General features: G+C 43.6%; 5 protein-coding genes across 6 annotated transcripts; 1 reads left to right on the plus strand and 4 right to left on the minus strand.

Annotated features, from left to right (window-relative positions):
* Nucleotides 2,563-3,480, plus strand: LOC110433782. Its single transcript, XM_021456351.1, has one exon. It carries the CDS (start codon nt 2,563-2,565, stop codon nt 3,478-3,480), a length of 918 nt encoding a protein of 305 aa, XP_021312026.1.
* LOC8062308 lies at nt 3,695-4,842 on the minus strand. Its single transcript, XM_002459040.2, has 2 exons — nt 4,443-4,842; nt 3,695-4,346 (listed from the first exon to the last, which is right to left on the minus strand). The coding sequence occupies exons 1-2, from the start codon at nt 4,542-4,544 to the stop codon at nt 3,759-3,761; spliced, it is 690 nt and encodes a 229-aa protein (XP_002459085.1). The 5' UTR covers nt 4,545-4,842; the 3' UTR covers nt 3,695-3,758.
* Nucleotides 6,559-9,585, minus strand: LOC8062309 (amino-acid permease BAT1 homolog). The gene is made up of 6 exons (XM_021457126.1): nt 9,063-9,585; nt 8,667-8,927; nt 8,295-8,313; nt 7,682-8,083; nt 7,141-7,560; nt 6,559-7,021 (listed from the first exon to the last, which is right to left on the minus strand). Exons 1-6 carry the CDS (start codon nt 9,167-9,169, stop codon nt 6,677-6,679), a joined length of 1,554 nt encoding a protein of 517 aa, XP_021312801.1. The 5' UTR covers nt 9,170-9,585; the 3' UTR covers nt 6,559-6,676.
* LOC8062310 (amino-acid permease BAT1 homolog) lies at nt 10,524-13,794 on the minus strand. Of its 2 annotated transcripts, XM_021457125.1 has the most exons (7): nt 13,574-13,793; nt 13,214-13,474; nt 13,015-13,033; nt 11,936-12,155; nt 11,643-11,824; nt 11,127-11,546; nt 10,524-11,044 (listed from the first exon to the last, which is right to left on the minus strand). In XM_021457125.1, the coding sequence occupies exons 1-7, from the start codon at nt 13,681-13,683 to the stop codon at nt 10,694-10,696; spliced, it is 1,563 nt and encodes a 520-aa protein (XP_021312800.1). In that variant the 5' UTR covers nt 13,684-13,793; the 3' UTR covers nt 10,524-10,693. The 2 variants fall into 2 exon arrangements, with proteins under 2 accessions (XP_021312800.1, XP_021312799.1); XM_021457124.1 differs by having other exon boundaries at nt 13,214-13,794.
* On the minus strand, nt 15,547-22,258 carry LOC110433925 (RNA-binding protein Musashi homolog 2). Its single transcript, XM_021457054.1, has 14 exons — nt 22,058-22,258; nt 20,139-20,292; nt 19,963-20,052; nt 19,444-19,509; nt 19,222-19,287; nt 19,019-19,107; nt 18,882-18,927; nt 17,899-17,953; nt 17,321-17,397; nt 16,790-16,928; nt 16,560-16,693; nt 16,382-16,486; nt 16,144-16,275; nt 15,547-15,968 (listed from the first exon to the last, which is right to left on the minus strand). The coding sequence occupies exons 2-14, from the start codon at nt 20,154-20,156 to the stop codon at nt 15,903-15,905; spliced, it is 1,083 nt and encodes a 360-aa protein (XP_021312729.1). The 5' UTR covers nt 20,157-20,292; nt 22,058-22,258; the 3' UTR covers nt 15,547-15,902.

Below are 22,959 nucleotides of genomic sequence, written 5' to 3' on the forward strand. Positions count from 1 at the left end.
GATACACTTCCTTTCCTCACAGTCACATATACATATATATACTTCATGTGTCATAGCAAGAATGATACTATGAGATACGTGCTGTTCAAACTCTCTCAACTTTGACTAGCTTAATTAAAAAAAATAGCAACACTTATATCACTAAATGAATTTATTACAAAAATTTGTTCAGTGATCCATCAAATGATATTAGTTATATATTATAAATATTAATATTCTTTTATATATATATATTTAGTTAAAGTTTAAAATGTTTGACTTTTTGGGAAGTAAAAATGATATTTTTGGGGGGACTGAGGGAGTATTGATACAGCAGAAAGCAAAACAACACAGACGCCATTAAGAACATCTCCAAAAATTAAGAAAAGTTGTTGGGGGCACCTTTTATTAATCAAAATCTCTATTCCTAGCATTTAATCTTTTGAGATTACTCTCACTCCGTAGCTAAGGCCTTGTTTAGTTCCCAAAAATTTTACAAAATTTTTCAAATTCCCCGTCACATCGAATCTTTAGACGTATGTATAGAGTATTAAATATAGATAAAAATAAAAACTAATTGCACAGTTTGGTCAGAATTGACGAGACGAATTTTTTAAGCCTAGTTAGTTTATAATTTGATAATATTTGTCAAATACTCCCTCCGTCCACGAAAGAATCAATTCCTACGATCCGTGCCAGTCAAACTTTTTAAAGTTTGACTAACTTTATGGAAAATAATAACAACATCTATAATATAAAATACACATTATATCAAAATATATTTTATGATGAATCTAATGATACTAATTTGATACCATAGATCTTAGCATTTTTTTCTAGAAATTTGGTCAAAATTTAAAAAGTTTGACTTAGGACAACTCTAGAAATTGGCTCTTTCGTGGACGGAGGGAGTACAAAAAATTTTAGAAGTAAACAAGGCCTAAGTACACGCAACGAATCATGTAAACCCGGTTTGGGCAGAATGTGGACGCATCTCTATTTGTGGGTCTTGCCCCTCGTGTCTGGAAACTCCATCTTTTTCTTACTTCCACCCACAGTATTAAAGAAGTTTGAAGAGAAATATAGAGTGTATTTGGTTTGTTTGCCCATCACTAGTGTGTGTGTGTGTGTGTGAGGCAAACCCACCTGTGCTAGGAAGCCCAACCACAGTACTACGTCGTCTCGCTGAGCTAGGGCCTTGTTTAGTTTCCAAAAAATTTTACAAAATTTTTTAGATTCTCTGTTACATCGAATCTTTAGATGCATGCATGGAGTATTAAATATATACGAAAATAAAAACTAATTGCACAGTTTGGTCGAAATTGACGAGACGAATCTTTTGAGTCTAGTTAGTCCATAATTGGATAATATTTGTCAAATACAAACGAAAATGCTGCAGTGTCAATTTCCCAAAAAATTTTGGAACTAAACAAGGCCTAGGAAGAAGCCGAAGTGCCGAACACCAAACAGCTAACCGATTACTGAGCAAGGTCACCTTGATACCTGTGCGGAGCAAGATTACCCTTGCTAGAGCAGGAGAGCCAAATTGGGTCACCCGGCTGGACAAGGCAAAGCTTGCCTGACCAGGCAAACCTACCAACAAGCACGCCCCTAGTATCTACTACTAGCGAGAGGCGGCACTAAAAATCTAAAATAGTGGCACGGAAAGTTTTTTTTTTCCGATGAAGTGGCACAGAAAGCTTTATCCATTATATAAGAGCATCTCCAAGAGTTCCCTAAATTCTACTTGCCAAATCTTCTATTTTAGCAACTTGATAAAATATTTGCCAAGTCAAAATTTGTTGTTTCTCCAAGAGTTTGCCATTTGGGCTTGCTAAACTAAAAAACGAGGCCCACAAACAGGCTGAGGGCCAACGGAAATAACAGGCAGTGGCCTCGAGCGATTGTTTCTGCGCCGCCGGTGCACCTGCGACTCAACTTCTTGCCGCCGCCGCCGAGGTGAACATCAACTCCTCCACGCATCGGTTCTGACCGCACCAAGGCACCAGGCCTAGATCATCCAGGCGCAGGTGAGCATCATCCACCTCCTCATCGGTTCTGCACATGCCGTCCATCTCTAGGTCATCTAGAATTTCTTATTAATTATACACTTGTCCATCAGGAATCATGCCTAGGAAGCGATCCCGTTCTCGAAGAACATTAGATGAAGAATCATCCGATGACGATGAGTCTCTGATACTAGCCACTGCTCAAATAGTAGAAAACTTTTCCAACGAGAAAGGTAGACACGGTGGCTCTGTGAAAGGTCATAGAGTTCTTCACCGTGATAGGCAAGGCGGACATGACAGGTTGTATCAAGATTATATGGCGGAGAATCCAACATACGGTCCCGAAATATTCCGTCGAAGGTTGTTGTCCTTTTAACATTGAATGAATTGTTTTCTGTGCCCAAATATTTTCATAGTTCTCAAACTATATTTTTGTTTTTCTAGGTTCAGGATGTCTAGGCCTCTTTTCTTACGCATAATGAATGCTGTTGAAGCGCACGATGATTACTTTGTGCAGAAATACAGTGCGGCCAATGTACTCGGATTGAGTTGCTTACAAAAAGTCACTGCCGCAATGCGTATGCTCACTTATGGGCTTCCAGCTGATGCGACAGATGAGTATATCCGCATTGGCGAAAGTACTGCACTTGAGAGCCTACGTAGGTTTGTTGCTGCAGTTGTTGAGATTTTTGGAGATGAATATCTCAGACATCCCAATGAGGCAGACACAACACGCTTACTTGCAATGGGTGAGAAGAAAGGCTTTCCAGGAATGTTAGGGTCCATCGATTGTATGCATTGGGCATGGAAGAACTGTCCATATGACAAACAAGGTCAGTACAAGGGGCATGTGGAGAAGCCCACAATCATTTTGGAGGCTGTTGCTTCTGAAGACCTCTGGATATGGCATGCCTTCTTTGGAATGCCTGGGTCTCACAATGACATTAATGTTCTTCATAGATCTCCATTGTTTGATAACCTAGCAGAAGGTAGAGCTCCAGAAGTGAAGTATTCTGTCAACGGCCACGACTACAACATGGGTTATTACCTTGCAGATGGTATATACCCTGATTGGGCTACTTTGGTAAAGACAATCAGGCATCCTATGGGTAACAAGAGGCAATATTTTGCCAAATCGCAAGAAGCAGCGAGGAAGATGGTGGAAAGAGCTTTTGGGGTTCTTCAATCTAGATTCGCCATTGTTCGAGGACCAGCACGCCCTTGGGACATTGAGACTTTGGCATTGATCATGAGGGCTTGTGTCATAATGCACAACATGATTGTGGAAGATGAGGGATTCTTGGTCGACCCTGATGAGCGTTTTGAAGATGATGCTGACAATGTGGAACCTGCTCATGGTCGAGCTGCTCGATCACTAGATGAATATATCGAGGCGCATAGACAGATCAGAGACAAGGATACACATGTTCAGTTGAAAGAAGATCTCATCGAACACCTGTGGAACAATCATCCCGATTTATATTCGTACTAGATTGTGCTTTTTATTTCATCCATGTGAACTGTTGTGGACATATCATGATGGATCGTTACTTTTTATTTCATCCACGTGAAGCACACCATTCAAGAACAGTACCATGCACGTAAAGAGACACAGTACCATGCAGTCAAGTACTGGTGCATACAATAAACAATAATTTGAAGCAAAATAAAGTATGGATGACATTTTAAACTGAATAAAGGTTCCGATGCTTTGACAGCAAACTAAAAAAAGTAAAGAAAATCTTGTGATGCATAGGAAAACAAATGAAACTAAGTTGAATTTCCTTGACGCCTAGCCACAATCTGCTGTTGCATCATCTCAAGCCACTGAAGCTGGAGAGGGCCACTGACCGCCATCATGATTTCTTTTTCCTCTTTGAGCAAATCGGCTTCAGCTCTTTTTAAATCTGCATCAGCCCTCTTCTTCTCCAACTCTAGTGCTTCCTTGTCTATTGCAAGTGAAGCCATGAACCTCTCCTGTTTCGCCTTCTCTTTTTCCTTATCGGACTCCTCCTTCTTTGCCCACATCTTCTCCATGGCTGCCATGCAAGCCTCACCACCTCCTCGCCTATGATTTTCTTTCACCTTCTTGATCCCATCAGACCTTTTCCTTGGCTCGGTTTCTTCGGCATCAACAGCTACGACGTGATCATTATTAGTGGCTCCTTGATCCCTTGGCCTCGACACCTTTGCACTTTTTTGCTTCTTCTTGTTTGCTGCTATTTTCTCTAGCTCAGCAAGTTCTACCATCTTGGCTTTCCACTTGTCCTCCTCCTTGAGTATGTTCCAACAATGATCAAGAGCAAAAGATTTTTTGTCCTTGTCCCAGTCCGTGTAGAGCTTTTTTGCATCGTTAATCTGTAAAGAGATATTGTCAATGTTTATGCATTTAAAAAAACTTCATAAGCTGCACAAAAAACTTCATAATGATCACATAGAACACATGTTTTATACCTTATCTGTGATAGTTGTGCCACTTTGATTCCTACGTGTAATGGCCTCATAAGCTGCACAAAACTTGTTGACTTGGAATTGAATTGTCAGCCACCTATGCATGATCGAACTCTCTGTACGAACAGCTCCAGTTTCATTGTGTTCCTCATAGTAAGCATGAACTCTTCCCCAAAATGTGCTACGCGATTGATTAGCCCCATTGACGGGATCTTTGCTAACTTTCAACCACCCCAAGCACACTAGTTCGTCCTCCTTGTAATGGAAATTTTTTGATCTCCTGGTTCCCTTTGTACCGCGGCTTGCCTGCACAACTTCTTGGGTGTTTGGAACAGTCAGCTCTTCCAAACCAGCAACACGAGAGTCTTCTCCTTCGAGAAGAATGCCTGACAAGAAACTTTCCTCTTCTCCTTCCATGAGGCTACAAAATTTATGACAATGAATAGAATTAGCAATGATGATGACACATGTACTGCATTACTGCTACACATGTACTATGTTCATGATAGCATATTGCTTCCTGTTGCGGCACAAGCTGGACCTAGACTACCAATCAAACGCATCAGGAAATACATGACAGTAGTGCTTCTGTAAACGGAATAAAGGCCGGCGGCAAAAATTGAATCCTAGTACATGTGACCATATGTGCTATCTGATCATGGGCACCTCAACATATTGCGGGATCTGGAATACCTGACAGTAGCAAATTGCGTGATCTGGAATAGATGAACCCTATACACTACCAACTAGAAACCCTATCAATTATCACCTAAATTACTGAACTCTACGTACAGTTAACCTGACGAGGACTATCGATCTATCAAGACTTTGATGTACGCGAGGGATCAATTGATCTAGCACCTAACCTGACGAACCTGATGGAGGTCAATCAATCAGGAAGATGGAGGTCGATGGGAACAGAAACGCCGAACCTGATCCTGACGGAGGTCGATCAATCAGGAAGATGGAGGGCGATCTCTTCCTGAGATGGCCACGCGAGCAGGCGCGTGATCCCGGACGGCGCGGCGTCGATCGGCGCGGCGTCGATCGGCACGACGTTTTTGGTCCCTAGTCCTTCCTCCTCGATCGCGTCCCTGCTCCCTGGTTCTTCCTGCTTCGCGTGTTCTCCCTGCTCCCTGGTCCTTCCTCCTTGATCGCAGTCAGTTGGCGGCCGCGGGAGATCAGTCGATAGATATAGGCCGAGGAAGATCCTGAATTGTCCGTCACTGCGCGGGAACACCGGCAATGAACCGCGGGAGACCGATAGCAACACCGATACGCGCGCGGATAAATGCGCACGCGGGAGGGTGTTTTACCAACTCGATAAAAATGGCAACTTCGAATAGCAAACCATTGGAGAAGGAAATTTCTTGTTTTGCCAAAATATTAAGGATAGCAACCTCATTTAGGGAACTCTTGGAGATGCTCTAACAACTAACAAAGATGGTCCGCACAAAGATGACTAGCAAAATTGAGTATCAGATGCTCAAGAAACACTTAAGTGTACAATAGTAGGCCTTGAAGAAAAAAATGTGTGGAATGAAACAAATCAATGATAACGTAATTCAACAGCCTACTCATAATCATATACTTACTCTGTCCTAAGAATAGTGTACCTCTAACTACATTGCTAAGGTCGACCATCTTCAGTTTAATCAAATTTTTATATATTAATAATTATGAAAACAAATAAATATTAGACTCGTTTATAGAAAATATATCTACTTAGAAACGTAAAGATCGATACTATTTTTTTTTATGAATTTAGTTAAAATTTAAATAGCCTATAGAGTGCATTTTTGGGATGGAATGAGTATGTATCACCACACCAGAGAGCTAGAGAGAAATAAAGTAGGTCTTGTTTAGTTTCCAAAAAAATTTGTAAAATTTTTTAAATTCTCCGTCATATTAAATCATTATACGTATGCATGGACTATTAAATATAGACGAAAATAAAAATTAATTGCACAGTTTGGTCGAAATTGACGAGACGAATCTTTTGAGCTTAGTTAGTTCATGATTGGACAATATTTGTCAAATACAAACGAAAGTGCTACAGTGTCGATTTAAAAAAAAATTGAACTAAACAAGCCCTAGATCGTAGCCCGGAATCACCAAATGACAAAAAAACTAAGTATAGTATATTCATATTCATACTTAGAACAGAGTGACATGATATAATAACATGCATGCATTGAAAGTACATACTATCCAAGCCTACACAAACAACGTCAATATTAACCAACGTTGGTGATAGGCCCTCGGAACCAGAACCGGGCGTGGAGCACCCACGCGGCGAGGCTGAGCACCAGCACGCCGCCGACGGCCACCGGCGTGTAGTTCAAGGTCTCCTTGGTGACGGGGTACGCCACCGGCAGGCAGAAGAGCACGGTGACTAGCGCCACCCAGAGCACGGCCACCGAGCCGACGGCGACGCCGAATCTCCCGAGGTGGAACGGCCCTGCCACGAACGACCTCCTCGCCGTCGTCACGCGGAACAAGATGGGCAGCGCGTAGGCGATGTACAGGCCCAGCGTCGCGATGGACACCATTGCCTGGAACGCCACCTGGCTCCCCAGCGACTGCACGCACGTGATCGATGTCCATCAGGAACGAAGAGAATCGATCACCGTCACATCCATGGCAGACACGTACGTACTTTTACTTGAGAAGAAGTTGATCAGCGCATGTGCATGCTCACCGTGAGGGCCATGACGAACGCCACGGACACGGAGAGCCAGACGACGTTGAAGGGCACCTCCTGCTTGTTCACCTTGTACCAAACGTGCGAGAACGGCATCGCCCCGTCCCTGGAGAAGGCGTACCCCATCCTGGAGTTGCTGGTGACGCAGGCGGTGCCGCAGAGGAAGACGGCGACGGCGATGATGACCAAGCAGGCGATGCCGCCGGCGCCGGTGCCGTACCTCCGGTGGAAAGTGGAGTACAGGGCTTGAGCAATGGCGTACCCGCCGGCGTCGTTGCCGGTGTCCAGCAGGTACGGGATGTCGGTCACCACCGACGTCAGAGCCAGCAGGTAGATCCATCCGAACACGCTGGACAGTGCGACGGAGTAGACGATCCCCATCGGCCCGTTCCAGTCCGCCTTCTTCGTCTCCTCCGTCTGCATGCGATCGTGCTCTCGTTCAGTTCAGATGATCATCAGAAGAACAACGATGAACGCGTGGTGGCCGGCCCGCCGACCGGCGGCGTCCACGACGGCGGCGTGTGTTAACGTTGTTCACCATGTGAGCAGAGGTGTCGTAGCCGATGCTGGAGTACTGGCTCATGAGCAGGCCGACGGCGAGGATGTAGGCCTTGCTATGGATGCCCATGCCATTGTCGGTGTTCATGTGGGTGAAGATGAACTCGGCGCTGGCCCTCTGCTTGGCCACCGACGGGACGAGGATGACGAGGACGAACACACCGGCGACGTTCCAGAAGGCTCCGAGCTGGCCGAACCAGGAGAGCCAGTGGATGGGCAGGCTGTTGATGAGGCCGTGCACGACGAGGATGGCGGTGTAGATGGCCAGCACGACGTACTTGGAGGCCAGGTAGCCGCCGCCGTTGGCCCCGCCGGTGCCCAGCAGGATGATCACCTGGATCAGCTGCGCCAGCGAGAAGTCCACGCTCGCCGTGCACGCCCACTGCGGACGTGCACGGCGATTTAATCAGCATCGTCCTAGATGGGATAACAACATGACACTAGTACACTACTAATATAATGCAGTAATGCCTGCGCTGCAGCTGAAGGTCGTGCAAAGATTATTGATCCTAGCTCTTTGCAGTAAAAAAAAAAAGAAAATAAAAAAAATGGATCCTGTGAACTTGGAGAGTCGTAGCTGGAGAATGTTGTACCTGCCCCACGATGTTGAACCTGCAGAACAGTGAAAACAAGACAGAGGATAAGTATGAATAAAACTTGATTAGACTACCCGTGACATGATTGGGAAGAAGCCATGTCATCATCCTTGACATCATGATGAAAACAATAGAATTAATAAACACAGGACGGGTTTATTATAAGTTTCAACTTTCAAACAATAGGAGGATCCATCGGAAGCAATTTTGAATCTGATAGTTTTGTTGTATTGTTTTTGTTTAAACGAATCTGATGGTTTGTTGTTATTATATTTGGCCTCGAGATTGCGGCGAGAGCTAAGTTGGAGTAGTATATTTGATTGTTATAAAAAAATGAAATTGTGAAGAAAAGGAGAGAAAGGTAGGTACCATCCGGTGACCCAGGAGGCAAGTGGAGCCCATTCCTTGCCGGCGAGCTTGGCGCTCCAGTAGTAGAGCCCGCCGGAGGTCGGGTAGGCGGAGCAGATCTCCGCCATGGACAGCGCCACGCAGCCGTTGAAGAGTGCCACGACGAGCCACCCCAGCGTCATGGACGCCGGCCCGCCGTAGCGGAGGCCGGTGTTGTAGGTCGTCGTCACGCCCGTCAGCACGGAGATGATGGCGAAGGAGAAGGCGAAGTTGGAAACGACGCTAGAGACGAAAAAAAAAAAAACACATGGGATAGGAGTTCGATCAGAACTAGCAGCGAGCGGCGACAAAGAACGGACGAACGAAGAAGCTGGGGCTGCACCGGCACCGGCACCGGCGGCGGCAGCGCGCACGTACGAGAGGCCGCGCTTGAGCTCCTGCTTGTATCCCAGCTGCTGCAGCCTCGCCCGGTCTGCGTCGGCGGCCGGGTCGGCGAGGGGCAGCTCGCCGCCGACGGTGCCCATCCTCGGCGCTACGCTAGCTGCGCACTTTGCTCCGAGATCCGCCGGGGCCGGGGCGTGCGAGGGCGAGGCTGCGCGCTACAGCCTACAGCTACTGATCGAATGAGGAGACTCTCTCAGCTCGGCCGGCAGGTTGACGGGGTCAGTGCCGCTTCGTGGTAAGCTTGTTGTCAGAGAAACCTATACGACACACAAGTCTCCATGATGCACAAAGAGTCAGCAGAGAAGACTGGAAATCCGGACGGATACGCTCGGTTGTCCCGGCATGTGCAAAGCTAGGTCATGCGATTCCCTTTCGAGTGATTGATTCGGAATCCTTTTGACTAATGGCCGTGCTCCCACGATGGCTGTCATTGGCCGCAATAATCCTACAAGCAAGTAGTGAAAGAAAACTTAGGTGGCTTTTGGTCCCATGGCCCTTGATCGCGGGGGGTGGGGGGTGTTCAATGTTAAGTTCTGGTGTCTTTGGTTGATAATATGATGCATACATATCCCTTCATGAATATATGTTTATGATTTTATTAGGCTGATTTCAGATTGTGATGGAAATTAATGCTTTCGCTTTCCCTAATATCTCGAGTTAGTATGGTAATCCCAATAGCAGGGGCCACGGGCGAAACTACAACTACTTATTGGGGTCAGATGACCTTGACGACTTCATGCAAAATAAATTACCACACTGCTATTTCATAGAGAAAAAAATGTCATATGAAAGCATGGTTACTGTATGCTGACCCCAACGACTAAAATTTCTAGCTTCAACCCTGGCCGTAGCCTTGTTACCGGGGTGTGCAAACCCGATGAACTTTGGCAAAATCCAGTGGAGAATTACTATTTATTAATTGTGTTAACCCTTCTATGTAAACCCCAGCTTCCCCCATGCTGAATTTCATGTTCAAATTATCTCCTAAGTGGGAATTCATAAATTTGATTTGTGTTATCCTTGTTTTGTTTTATTTAGGGTTTGATTTGCTAGGATGTTGACAAAGTGGTGGCAAGGTTTGAAAATGTGATTTTAGTAATGAAAACTGAGAAGATAGATCTAAACTATATCTGCGATGGATTTATGAATGATTGTATCAATTGCTCCATGGAACAAGAATTTCTTGATGCAATTCTAAATGATGATATCATAGTTAGTTTGTAGAATATGGATGGCCATACTTCGCAGAGTGAAATTATACCTCAACTTATAATAGGTAACTACTATTGTAAACAGTTTCTTTTTCGCAATATGCTGTCGCTATATTTATCTCTATAAGTGCTTACTATTTGCAATATATTTTTCTTTTTTATGCATGGTGTTAAATTATTATATCAACTATAGTTATGATTGTCTCTAAGTCTAGGCCGACCCTGACTGGTGGCGACTCCATCTTTTTATACCATTAATAATTACTTTCCTCGACAAATCTATACACGCATATATATATATACATGAGCCACCCATTGTAGGGTCTTTATATTAGAAAAAGAAAAAACAGAGCGATAGTTGAACTGAAACAGAGCATATCAGGCCCGATCACCTCACGTGTCAACGGTGGTGATGGGTCCTCGAAACCAAAACCGCGCGTGGAGCACCCACGCCCCTAGACTGAGCAGCAGCACGCCGCCGACGGCCACCGGCGTGTAGTTGAAGTTGATCCCGGCGACGGGGTACGCCACCGGCAAGCAGAACAGCACGGTGACGAGGGCCCCCCAGAGGACGGCGACCCAGCCGACGACAAGGCTGCAGCGGCGTCCGAGATGAAACGGCCCCGGGACGAACGAGTTCCGCGCCGTCGTCACGCGGAAGAAGATGGGCAGGGCGTAGGCGATGTACATGCCCAGCGTCGTGATGGACACCATTGCCTGGAACGCCACCTGGCTCCCCAGCGACTGCCACGACATGCACGCATGCAGTTACATTTTGGAGACTGAGACGAGCTATATATATATATATATACACACACACACTCACCGTGAGTGCCATGACGAATGCCACCGAGACGGAGAGCCAGACGACATTGAACGGCACCTCGTGCTTGTTGACACGGTACCAGAGCCGCGACAGCGGCATGGCGCCGTCCCTGGAGAAGGCGTACCCCATCCTCGAGTTGCTGGTCACGGACGCCGTGCCGCAGAGGAATATGGAGACGGCCATGGCCGCCAAGCAGATGACACCGCCGCCGCCGCTGCCGAACCTCTGGCGGAAGGTGGTGTACAGGGCTTGCGCGATGGCGTTCCCGCCGGCGTCGTTGGTAGGGTCCAGGAGCGACGGGATGTCGGTCACCATGGATGTCAAGGCCACCAGGTAAATCCAGCCGAAGACGCTCGACAGCGCGACTGAAACCACGATCCCCATCGGGCCACTCCACTCCGCGTTCTTCGTCTCCTCTGACTGCATTTGATTTGTTTGTAAAAAACAAGCATCTGATCAAACCCATTGGCTTTCACATTCAGTAAATACGTGCATTATCGACACAGAGAGAATTACCATGTGGGCAGAAGTATCATATCCGAGGAGGGAATATTGGCTTGTCAGCAAACCAATGGCTAGTATATAGACCTTGCTGTGGATCCCCACGGTATCGTCAGTGTAGCAGTTGGTGAACATAAACTCCATGCTTGCCCTGTCCTTAGCAACAACCGGAATCAATACCGTCAAGACAAATACACCTACGATATGCATGATCACATCACCAAATTACTTTAGGTAAAACCACTGTGTTTGTGTAATTGTGTTAGTCAATACATGAGAAAATGTCATTGGATCCATCACATGCATACCTGCAAGATTCCAGAAAGCTCCAAGCTGACCGAAAAAGGCCAGCCAATTGATGGAGAGGCTATTGATAAGCCCGTGCAGGATGAGGATGACACAGTAGATTGCCAGCACGACGTATTTGGAGGCCAGATAACCACCGCCATTGGCTCCCCCGGTGCTAAGCAAGACGATGACTTGGATAAACTGTGCCAATGAGAAGTCCACGCTCGTGGTGCAAGCCCACTGTGCAAAATAAAAGATTAGCGAAGGAATTACAACTAGCGTACGTCAATCGGCTTCGGCTCATGTCCTGATTTAGGGTCTGTTCGGTAATTCTGGATTGGGGCTATGAACCATTTCAGCTTATCAACACTATACAGGTTAGTGAATCATTCTAACTGGGAATCATTCCAAAGACTCGTTCATGGAGAACGGAAAACGAGCCCTTAATTTGCTCCAAGTCCAATCATTCAGGTTAATGTAGGTGTGCCTAGGGACGACGGTTCAACTCAATTCTGAATGCATTATTGAGCTCAGCTGCAGAAGTTGCTGACTACTGTTATGGCACGCTAGATTACATCGCCAAATTTTTGCTGCCCAGTTTTGGAAGCAACCTTTTTTTTTTCTGAACCAGTTAAACATTTTGGTCGACATTTACTCTATAGTGCCACCTATGTGATAAAAATCACAATCGTAGGTATTTTTTCATATGAATCTAATTACATCAATTATGTAAAAAAATCATGTGTTACTAATAAATATATTGTTGGTCAAAAATTTGTCCCAATAAAATGAAATACGCTACTAATTTCAGAAGAGTAGTACTTTTAGAGCGACCTGTCAAATAACTGAATGATCATCTTTGTAGAAAGAGTAACCGAATGATCAGTGTTTTTTACAGTGTCTTTGTCAGTTGTTACAGTCCAAACTGAACCGTGTCCAAGTTGGCTGGCTACCTATGATATAAATCAGCTAGCGGCCACAGACAACTGTAGACCACTAGTATATATATTTGAGTATTAAAATCGATAGGAAAAGTCTAAGGTTGGCAGGCGTGTATAATTCATGATGTGATGAATTCTGTGACCAAGTTAAAGCGTACCTGGCCCACGATGTTAAACCTGCGAAACATGACACAAAGTTTAAAAATACGGTAACTAGATAGACCGGCAGCTAGCATGATGATGGTTTGAAAAACGTCGTCTCTCCATAAGTTATATGACACTGACATGAATAAAGCGAAAGACATTTTTTAATCCAAAAATTAATGAAGAGGGGAAAAAAACCAGAAGCATGTATACCATCCGGTGACCCAGGAGGCAAGCGGAGCCCAGTCCTTGCCGGCGAGCTTGGCGCTCCAGTAGTAGAGGCCGCCGGTGGTCGGGTACGCCGAGCAGATCTCCGCCATGGACAGCGCGACGCAGCCGTTGAAGAGCGCCACGACGAGCCAGCCCAGCGTCATGGACGCCGGCCCGCCGTAGCGCAGGCCGGTGTTGTAGGTCGTCGTCACGCCGGCCAGCACGGAGATCATGGAGAAGGAGAAGGCGAAGTTAGAGAGGACGCTACGCAGGCAGAGGTATAGAACACTGAGAGTGAGAGCTCTGCTGGCAAGAAAATAATGCAGGAGTTGCTTGGAATGAAATGGAGCATGCGGAACGTACGAGAGGCCGCGCTTGAGCTCCTGCTTGTATCCCAGCTGCTGCAGCCGGGCTTGGTCTCTGTCGGCGACGACGGGCAGCTCGCCGCCGGCGGAGGAGCGGCGGGGAGACATCGCCGACGTGCGGTCTCTCTGTCTGCGTGCGTCGCTTCCTCCAAACGGTGCTGAAGAGTGGAGTGCAGCTTGCTGGATACTTGATACTGACAGGATAGCATGGCAATAAATATCTGTAGGGCTTCTTCTCCTTATTACAAGGGAGTCAAAGCCAACAGAATGGCTGCAACTTGGGAATTGTCGCACGGCTGGCCCGTTCTTGCACGTACTACGTCACAGTGCAGTGCTACAATTTCCTTCCAAATATATTCATCGATTGGAGAGCGAGCGAGGAATGACGACTTGTCTGAAAAAGGTATAGATGAAAGTATTATATATTAATTTATTGTAAAAGAAAAATATTACTGACTGGTAGAAAAAATACGGACTGCGAAGAATATAATATTTCTCTGAGAAAGATCTGATATGCCCCTAAATATTGTGTTCTCAAGCAACTACCAAGAGTGAAGAGTCAATGACAGATAAATTTGCCATGAAATAAATTCACAACAGCTGGCAATTTTTTTTCTTTCCTTTCTAAATACACTGAAGCAATATTCTCAAATCAAAGACCAACTCCTAAATGAATCATGTGCACTGCACAACAGCAGGGAGCCTTTTCCTTTGTGAATACACAAGAAGCTGACACATGTGCAGTGCACAAGCAGAAAAACCATCCAGTACAAAAAAAAAAAAAAAAAATCAGATGGAGGAGACAATTGTCACCTCGCCGCCTATTGACGGCCTCTGGACAACTGCGACAAGCTACTGGCCACCTTCACTGGCCGGCCGTGGCCCGTGGCCTGAGCGGGTGTGGCATGGCCTGGCTGTGGCTGCCCCGTTCTTGCACGTACGTACGTCACAGTGCAGTGCTACAAATCCCTTTCAAATTTATTCCTTGAATCAGAATGAACATATGACCAACTTTTATTAAAAAAGAATGAGCAGAGGTGCAGAACAGTAGTATATTACAACTTGAATCCTATCCCAAATCCTAGTGCAAGAAAAAGAAAAGTGTAACATCTCTATAACAATCGGTTAACAAGATAAAAATAGATCCTTAGCTAAAGAGCAGTCTACAACAAGAGTGGGAGCGTTGTAGCTTGTAAATCGCTACTAGAGGGTGATTACACAAGGTAATTAGCAAGCACCGGACAATACTAGAGGGTGATTAGATAGGGTAATTAGCACGTGGTTGCTACAGGGAAAATAAGCCATCTATTCTAATTATATATAGATCAACTCGAGGGTGATTAGATAGGGTAATTAGCAAGCACCGGACAAAACTAAGGATCCTGCTGCCTACAGGCTGATTTGATTATTGAATTAGGACATTGCATTTAGCAATGTTCTCCACCTTTAAGCACTTCTCTCTGGAGTTCTCCATATCCTTCTCATAGTCCTGAACTCTCCATTCTATCTCCCCTTATGTTTTCGCCTTCAACTAAACTTGTTTGATGGTTTCAGAGCCAAGGAATGCATGTTTAAATGTGTGGTAAAAAAAATGCAAGCTAAACCAACCTAGGAGTCCTAGAGCAGCCGGGTTTGGGCCTCTCAAGTTGGCTATTGGCCTCACCCCCTTTCATAGGCACTATCCTTTTATTTGACATGTGGGTATTCGTTCAATTCCATATTGATCTGAACTTGTTCGTTAGGCCATTTTATCTCTAAATTTCTTGAATTTAAGAATTCTGAGTCGATTTCATGTTTATCCTTCCTATTAGTAGAGGATGCGGTAAGTCAGGTACGTAGGCGGACGCCATACACAGTCCGGTGTTGTACAACATTGTCACGACCACAAGGATGGAGATGGAAAAGGCAAAGATGGAGAGGAGATTCTTGAGGGGAAGCAGCACCTTTAACCATGGTGTAAAAACGCTCAACTTGCAAAGAATTATGCTATCACCATGTGCAACCAACAGTAAAGAGGTTAAGGATCAGACGATTCAGGGCGCACGTCGATCGCTTTGCAATTGATCCTTTTTATTACATACAGCACTTCCACACGATAACTACAAGGCTGCCTTCATCTTGTATCAATAATGTGAATCACGACAAAGAAATTGCAGGGAACCATTTCCATGTCCAAAATTACAACATGAACAAATAGATAGATTCCAGATTCCACACGGCCCTCTTTAAGATTAACATGCCACTTAAGGTACCACTTGCATTCTTAAACAACTTGTATTTCTTTCTCCATCTCCTCAGTTTCCTTCCCTAGATGTAAACTAAAACGTTCAGTAAGGTCGGTATCGCCAATCTGATCTTGATCTGCTGCTTCCACTGCTGGGGCCATAGCCATACTGGAATGACAAGATTGGTTATTAAATGACAAGCCATAGATGAGTTACAGAAAAAAGGTCACAGCAACAAGAGACGAACTTTAGCCTAGATTTCTGTTTCGGGGGACCTCATCATCAATTTCATTTGTGCTTTATAATCATAATACTACACCATGAGAACATGTTTTGTGCTTACATTATAATCTAGACCGCCGCAGAACCTGCCGAAGGATCGCATTGAACCATAAGCTCCGTAAAGATCCATGGGATCAATGTAACCACCAGCAGCTGAATCATTCTCAAGTGGTGCAGCTGGGTCTATTGCAACCTGAAAGAAAGTGGAAAAACTCAACTCAGCTTTTTTTTACCCAGACAAGGACAACACTACCATTTTTTACAGTAGATACAGATGTATCAAACACCAGCAGCCTTACCTCATGGCCTAGAATTTCATGGCTTCTACGAGCTACCCGTTCTGCCACACCCTCATCAGCGAAGGTGACAAAACCGAAACCTCGGTGGCCACTTCTTTTGGGGTCCTGTGCAGGAATTGGAAAAGTTGAGACAACCAATATATTAAGGCATGCACAGCAGTGGAAGTCTTAGCCTCACCTTCGGAATGTATGCATCTACGATTCGACCAAATCTGCCAAAGTAATGCCTTAGGTCATCTGTGTTTGCTTCTTGTGGAAGTCTACCAACAAATATCTTCTTGCCCACTGCTTGGGAGGATCCATAGTATCCTCCTGATTGATGGAGTCAAACAGTGAAATACTAAACTGAGAAGAAAGTTTCAGTGTGTTCAGATATGACAAAAAATCTATAACAGATCGAAGACTTACTTCCATAAGCTGATCCAGGATGGTCATACAGCGTTGGTGCACCCAAAGCTGCATACCTTGTAGCAGCTGAAATATATGCGTTATATGCACCATAGCCACCCTGAGATGGCCTACTTGGGGGGTATCTGACATCTTCATCCTGATGCAAACATATTTTCAGACAGTTATAAATACTAAGCATCTAAGATAGTAAATGATCCAGTATTCTAGTGTAACACAATACACTGAAAAACCATAAATATATCACTAGATAAACTATATACAGTATTCTAGTGTAACGCAATACACCAAAAAATCACAAATACTCACTTCGTTCCAAATTATAAGATGTTTTGGCTTTTCTAGATACATTGCTTTTACTATATAATATATAGACTTAGTATATATCTAAGTGCATAGCAAATCTATGTATCTAGAAAAGTCAAAATGCCTTATAATTTGGAATGGGGCGAGTATATCACTAGATAAACTAGTTGGAGCTAGTAGATGCATCTGACCACAGTAAAGTTCTATTTCAGAAGAGTAAGGTACCTTCGGAGTCGCACGATCAACAACTACTGTTGTACCATCAAGCTCATGTGACTCTTGCATGATGCTGTCCACAGACTCTATTTAATTACATTCAAATTCAAAATTAGAATAATGTAAAAAGGAAATGACGCACAAACAAAAGAATGGCTCAGGAGAATGAACATATGGCCAACTTTTATTAAAAAACCAATGAGCAGAACAATAAAAAACTTGAGCAAGAACTGTTATGACTAGAATCCTATCCCAAAATCCTAATACACAGAATGCAAGCAAAATAAGAAAAATCAAAGAAAAAGAGAAGTGTAACAATTCTCTACAAGTGCAATCAATAACAACATAAAAATAGATCCTCAGATAAAGAAGAATTCACAGTAAGAATGAGATAGTTGTAAATGACTCGACGGCATTAACTCTACTAGTTGGCACCTGATTGCTAAAGCAAAAAATTAAGGCAACTAGTACATCATAACTAGGTCTGCCATTCCATTTCCTGTTAAAGTTGATGTGCCCCACCCCCTCAACTCAACCGAAAAAATCTCTTCACGTCTAAATGAGCTGGAAAACATCCTTAAACGTACCTGCACTCTGAAACGTGATAAACCCAATTCCACGATGCCCTTTTGAACCATGTTCCTACACAGGAGATGTGAGTGTGGAGCGAAAATTTTAGTAAAAGCATCGTCATATCCACCCCTAATTTATCCCAATCATGTAATGCTGCATAACCATTGAAAATCATTGTCATATCCACCTCTAATTTATCCCACTCATGTAATGCCACAAAACCATTGAATGCTCCATGACATTGCTTTTGGAACAATGGAGCAAAATACTCATGCAAAACAGAGTTTCTGCACTAGGATCTTAATGCTGGTAAGAAGTACAAGGTCTATCCTATTCAAAACACTGAGAATACGGCAATACGATGACATAAATTCTACCCTAATCTTCACTGGCACTCTCCATAGTCCCAGATTGGTATACTGATGTTGGAGGCCAATAAGGCTATAGAAATCAAGATAACTCCAAAACTCGTTGTACACAAGTCAGGAACTTCATTCAATGACTTTATATTAAACATACATGTATGCTTAAGATTGCATGTTAAAACCTATGGCCACAGGCCACTAATGTAAACCACATATGATTTATTTATAAAGGCCCTTAGGTTATATCCAGATTAAGATGTGGTGTCTCACAACTTGCTCAGGTAAATAATGGCATTGTAGAATATCCCCTTAGTTAATAATTTTGCAAATTAAATAGGAAGAATTTTATGGGTGGCCAGAGGTCCAGCCCATCAAACCTCTCTGCTAATCCTTATCTCTTGATATGAGATGAGGTATCTACTTTCAATCAAGCAATGAAGAATTAATCCCAATAGTCTAGCCTCCCTGCAAGCTGACTCCACCTAGCTATCGTCCTGTTGGTGTTTACCCCTATGATCTAGGATCATAACATCGAAGAGATCAACTAGCATAGCAGGTACTATCGCTATTTGAACTTTTGAAGGATACCAGATGCAATGCTCCATACAAAACCAGCTTTAGTTTTTGCTAACCTTTGGCATGTAAAGATCAAGAATTTCCCCAAAAGCTTCAAAATGCCTGTTAATAAAGTTACTCCAGTTTAGACAAGCTCAATACAAATCAAGAAGGACATAGATAATGAAGAAAAGGTAGTAATGCTCTGACTGACCTACGAAACATCGATTCGTCAACTGATTGTGGAATTCGAGCAACGAATATCCTTGTAGCTTTCTTTGTTCCTTGTGATTTCATTTCTTCCTGTGTTAAGAGAAAATTGCACCATAATCAATACCAAGTAGATCTGGACACTTATCAATGGTAGACCATATGGAAATTACAGAAAGAAAAGGTAAAGTTTTATATGTTATTTACCTTTGGAGTAGCTATCTTCACTTCTAACGTACGGCTGCCAAGAACATGGTTGCAATCAAGAACATTCTGAAAGGATAATGCAGTGGTTCAGAAAACTCATTTGAATTGGGCACTATAAAATAGCTGCATACGGGTTCCAGTTAAAGATTGAACGATGCACAGAATTTATCATGCAACATCATGCATGGAGAAAATGAAGGATCATCTTCATTAATCTACTACCTTTGCATCGTCGGCTGAGGCGAATGTTACATAGCCAAACCCGCGAGATCGCCCAGAAGACCGCTCCTATTATTTTTTATATGCACGAAACATGGTCATAAATAAGCGTGGCAATCAGCATATATAGTGATCGAATAGTGCAACCAGCAGATGTACATACAAAAATGGCTAATATTTGCCTATGTAAAAAAAAAGAACTAGGAACCATCTGTCATTGAACGGCACAAAATGTCATTGAACAGCATAAAATTAAAAATAAAATAGCAAACTTCAAGCCGGTCAAATTTGCAAGATAAAAAAATAACTAACAGGACACAGACATATGGCCAGACATAATTTCCTATTCCTAAGCAACTATTCTTGGAGAAAATAAATAATCAATAGTTTTCCAAATTATTTATTAAAATAGAAGGATCACTACTTCAGGAATTGTAATGACACAAAAATAGGGGTAGGAAAGCATAAACAATATAGCATGTGTCATTCAATCTAAATGTGAATTACTGAATTATGGCAAACCTTCATGACGACACAATCGTCTAGGGGTCCAAACTTGGCCATGTACTCCCGTAACCCTTCAGTGTCAACATCCCAGGGGATACCGAGAACCTACGTGCATTAATTGTGCATCCTCGTTATCCCTTGCGGCATTCATGTATAGAATCTTACAACGGAAAGGAGGGTTGGTAAATTACCACAAGCTTCGTAGCCATTGCAGCACTGGCTACAGATCAATGTCAAAAGATTCTTTGTCCCTTATTCCCCTGTATCAAGGAAAACTCTCAGCAATCTAGTGCACGGCTTAAATTTCTTGAACACCCTGCGTCAAGTTGTCAGCCTTCACTGGATCTGAAAGTTGGTATGATTTAGTAAAAGTGTCTCACAGCCAGCCAATAGCAACATAAGATTCAAATAATTGGATAAGCAGGCTGTGTATCTGCGCTCGACAGCTAGGGAGAAAACAGAAAATGCCAAATACAACATCTCAGAGCAATAATATAAATGCTACTGACTGGTGGTTAACTGGGTATACCATAAAAGATGGAAAAAACACAATGGAAAGGGAAAGAACATTACAGTGGCTATTGTCATATTGATAGAGGAATATACACTGCTCTGATGCAGAAACATTGTATTGCCTGGTACTGGAACCTTATCTCTCTATCCAGCTCCAGTGAGATAAGAAAGCTAGTTATTATCTCTACACCTAAAAGGTCCCTTGAGTAATCGTCCACAGGAGAACCAAAATCTCCAGTAAAAGAACTGCAGTCAGACAGGACCAGGACCAGGGAAAAAATATTGGGACAGAAAAAAAGTTCTCCGGTAAAAAAAGCTGGACCAGAACAAAATCCGACTCCATCTCCACCAGGCTAGCAGCTAGGCTCAGGCCTTGTTTAGTTCCAAAATATTTTGCAAAATCGACACTGTAGCTTTTTCGTTTGTATTTGACAAATATTGTCCAATCATGGACTAACTAGACTCGAAAGATTCGTCTCGTCAATTTCGACCAAACTGTACAATTAGTTTTTATTTTTATCTATATTTAATACTTCATGCATGTGTCTAAAGATTCGATGTGACGGGGAATCTGAAAAATTTTGCAAAATTTTTTGGGAACTAAACAAGGCCTCAATATATATCTCTATATATAACACTACAACGACAAAATAACTAAATAAAATTCATTGCTAAGTTAGAAAGGCTTGACCCAACAAAAAATGACTGTATCAATTGTTCCAGAATGAAAATGTTCTTAACTAAAAAAGTAACAGCTATAAGGCTGCAGATCTTTTTAAGCTCACGTAAAAAAGTTATTTTTTTTCAAATATACTACATGGAGAAGAAATATTGAATCACAGTACAACACAGGCGCCCATACATGTTCGTACACTCATCTCCTATCAACACGCACACACACATTTTACCCCTATGAGCACCTCCACAAACGGTCAATCCCTGCTTACATGTTCGTATTCAATACGAATCATCCTCTACTCAGAGTTCAGGTGTCTGCGCCATACACGTGTCCACGTCTGATACAAAGTTCTCAGAGCTAACCTGTCTGCATCCGCGTCTGAATACTAAGATTCAGCACAAAATTGATGACCCCTGTGCAACGCATGGGAATGTATCTAGTTCAACAAAAAAAAGTGAAGTGGCGGTTACCGACATACAGCGTCGTGTTCCGCTATGCCCCCATTTTGAGCTCATGCTGTCTAAATTTACCTCTCAGGAGCTAAGCACATAGCTCTCACACTAAACACAATTAGTATTCAGAAATTATGTCCCCCCGGGGCAAAATCCCAATTCCTGATGAGTCACCCGTGCCACCAGACACAACCAACAGCTGGGTCATGGCAGGCTTGGCATGCAGCACGGGGGATTGAATTGAAAAAAAAAACGAAAATTAACGGCGCCAGAATCACAATTACGTTGTGGGCGGACCCAGTATAGGACATGTATAGACAAGACAATTTGTCAAAAACTCGAAGTTAGCAGGCACCATGCGTATACTCGAAATTGGGCCAGATCCGAGTACAGATAACTTGCATTAGGGTTTGGGATGCTCGGTTCCGCGTACCGAGAAGGGAAGGGAAGAGGGGCGTAGGCGTACCTGGTGTACACTCTACGACAGAGGAGACGTGGCAACGGGCGGCGGCCCTCGTCGTCGGCGAGGACCTCACGGAGGGAGGGAGGGAGGGAGGGGAGGCGGCGCTCGCCCAGTCGTCGCCGCGAGGAAACGAAAGAGAGGCGAGACAGAGGGGAACGAGGTCGTCAGGGACTCCAGGGCCGTGCAATCTCAATAGCTTTGCATCCGCCGTTGTTCCATCCGACGACGCCCCTCTCTTCAGTCGTCGCCGTAGATGGGCTCTTGCAGGCCCAGGCGGGTCCAGCGCAGGCCCAAGTTAGGGCGATATTGACAAGTTTCATGAGCTTGTTTGTCCCTTGTTCCAAATTCTTTGTTTGTGAAAACTGATTCTCTATAACTGAAAATAATTATCTAGGATAAATTCTATGCATATAGTGACTCCATGCGCGGAGTAATTAGGGTCTTATTTGGTTTCCTTACTAAATTTTAGGTAGATAAAACTATTTTAGCTACTCTTGGATGACTAGTGAGATTAAACTATTTTAACTTATTTTTAGTCAGTGTATTTGAAAGTTTAACTACTAAAGTGACTAAAGTTTAGCTGGCTAAAATTTAGAAAGGGGAACCAAACAGGCTCTAGGATAAGCTATTCTTTCTAGCTTTGAACCCTCTAGTTCACTTCAGATAATTATTTCACAAACTTAGCGAATAATCCTAAGTAAAAAAGAACTATTTAACACAGCTCAGCATAGAAACTGCTCTAGGAGTTGTGCTAAAAAGGCCCATAAATAGCACTATACTACCTTGTTCCTTTGCCAGAGTCTCAAATGGTTCGTTTTAGGCCTTGTTTAGTTCCGAAAAATTTTTGGATTTCGATACGGTAGCATTTTCGTTTTTATTTGACAAACATTATCCAACATGGACTA

Source organism: Sorghum bicolor, chromosome 3 (assembly GCF_000003195.3).
Source record: "Sorghum bicolor cultivar BTx623 chromosome 3, Sorghum_bicolor_NCBIv3, whole genome shotgun sequence".
NCBI lineage: Eukaryota > Viridiplantae > Streptophyta > Magnoliopsida > Poales > Poaceae > Sorghum > Sorghum bicolor.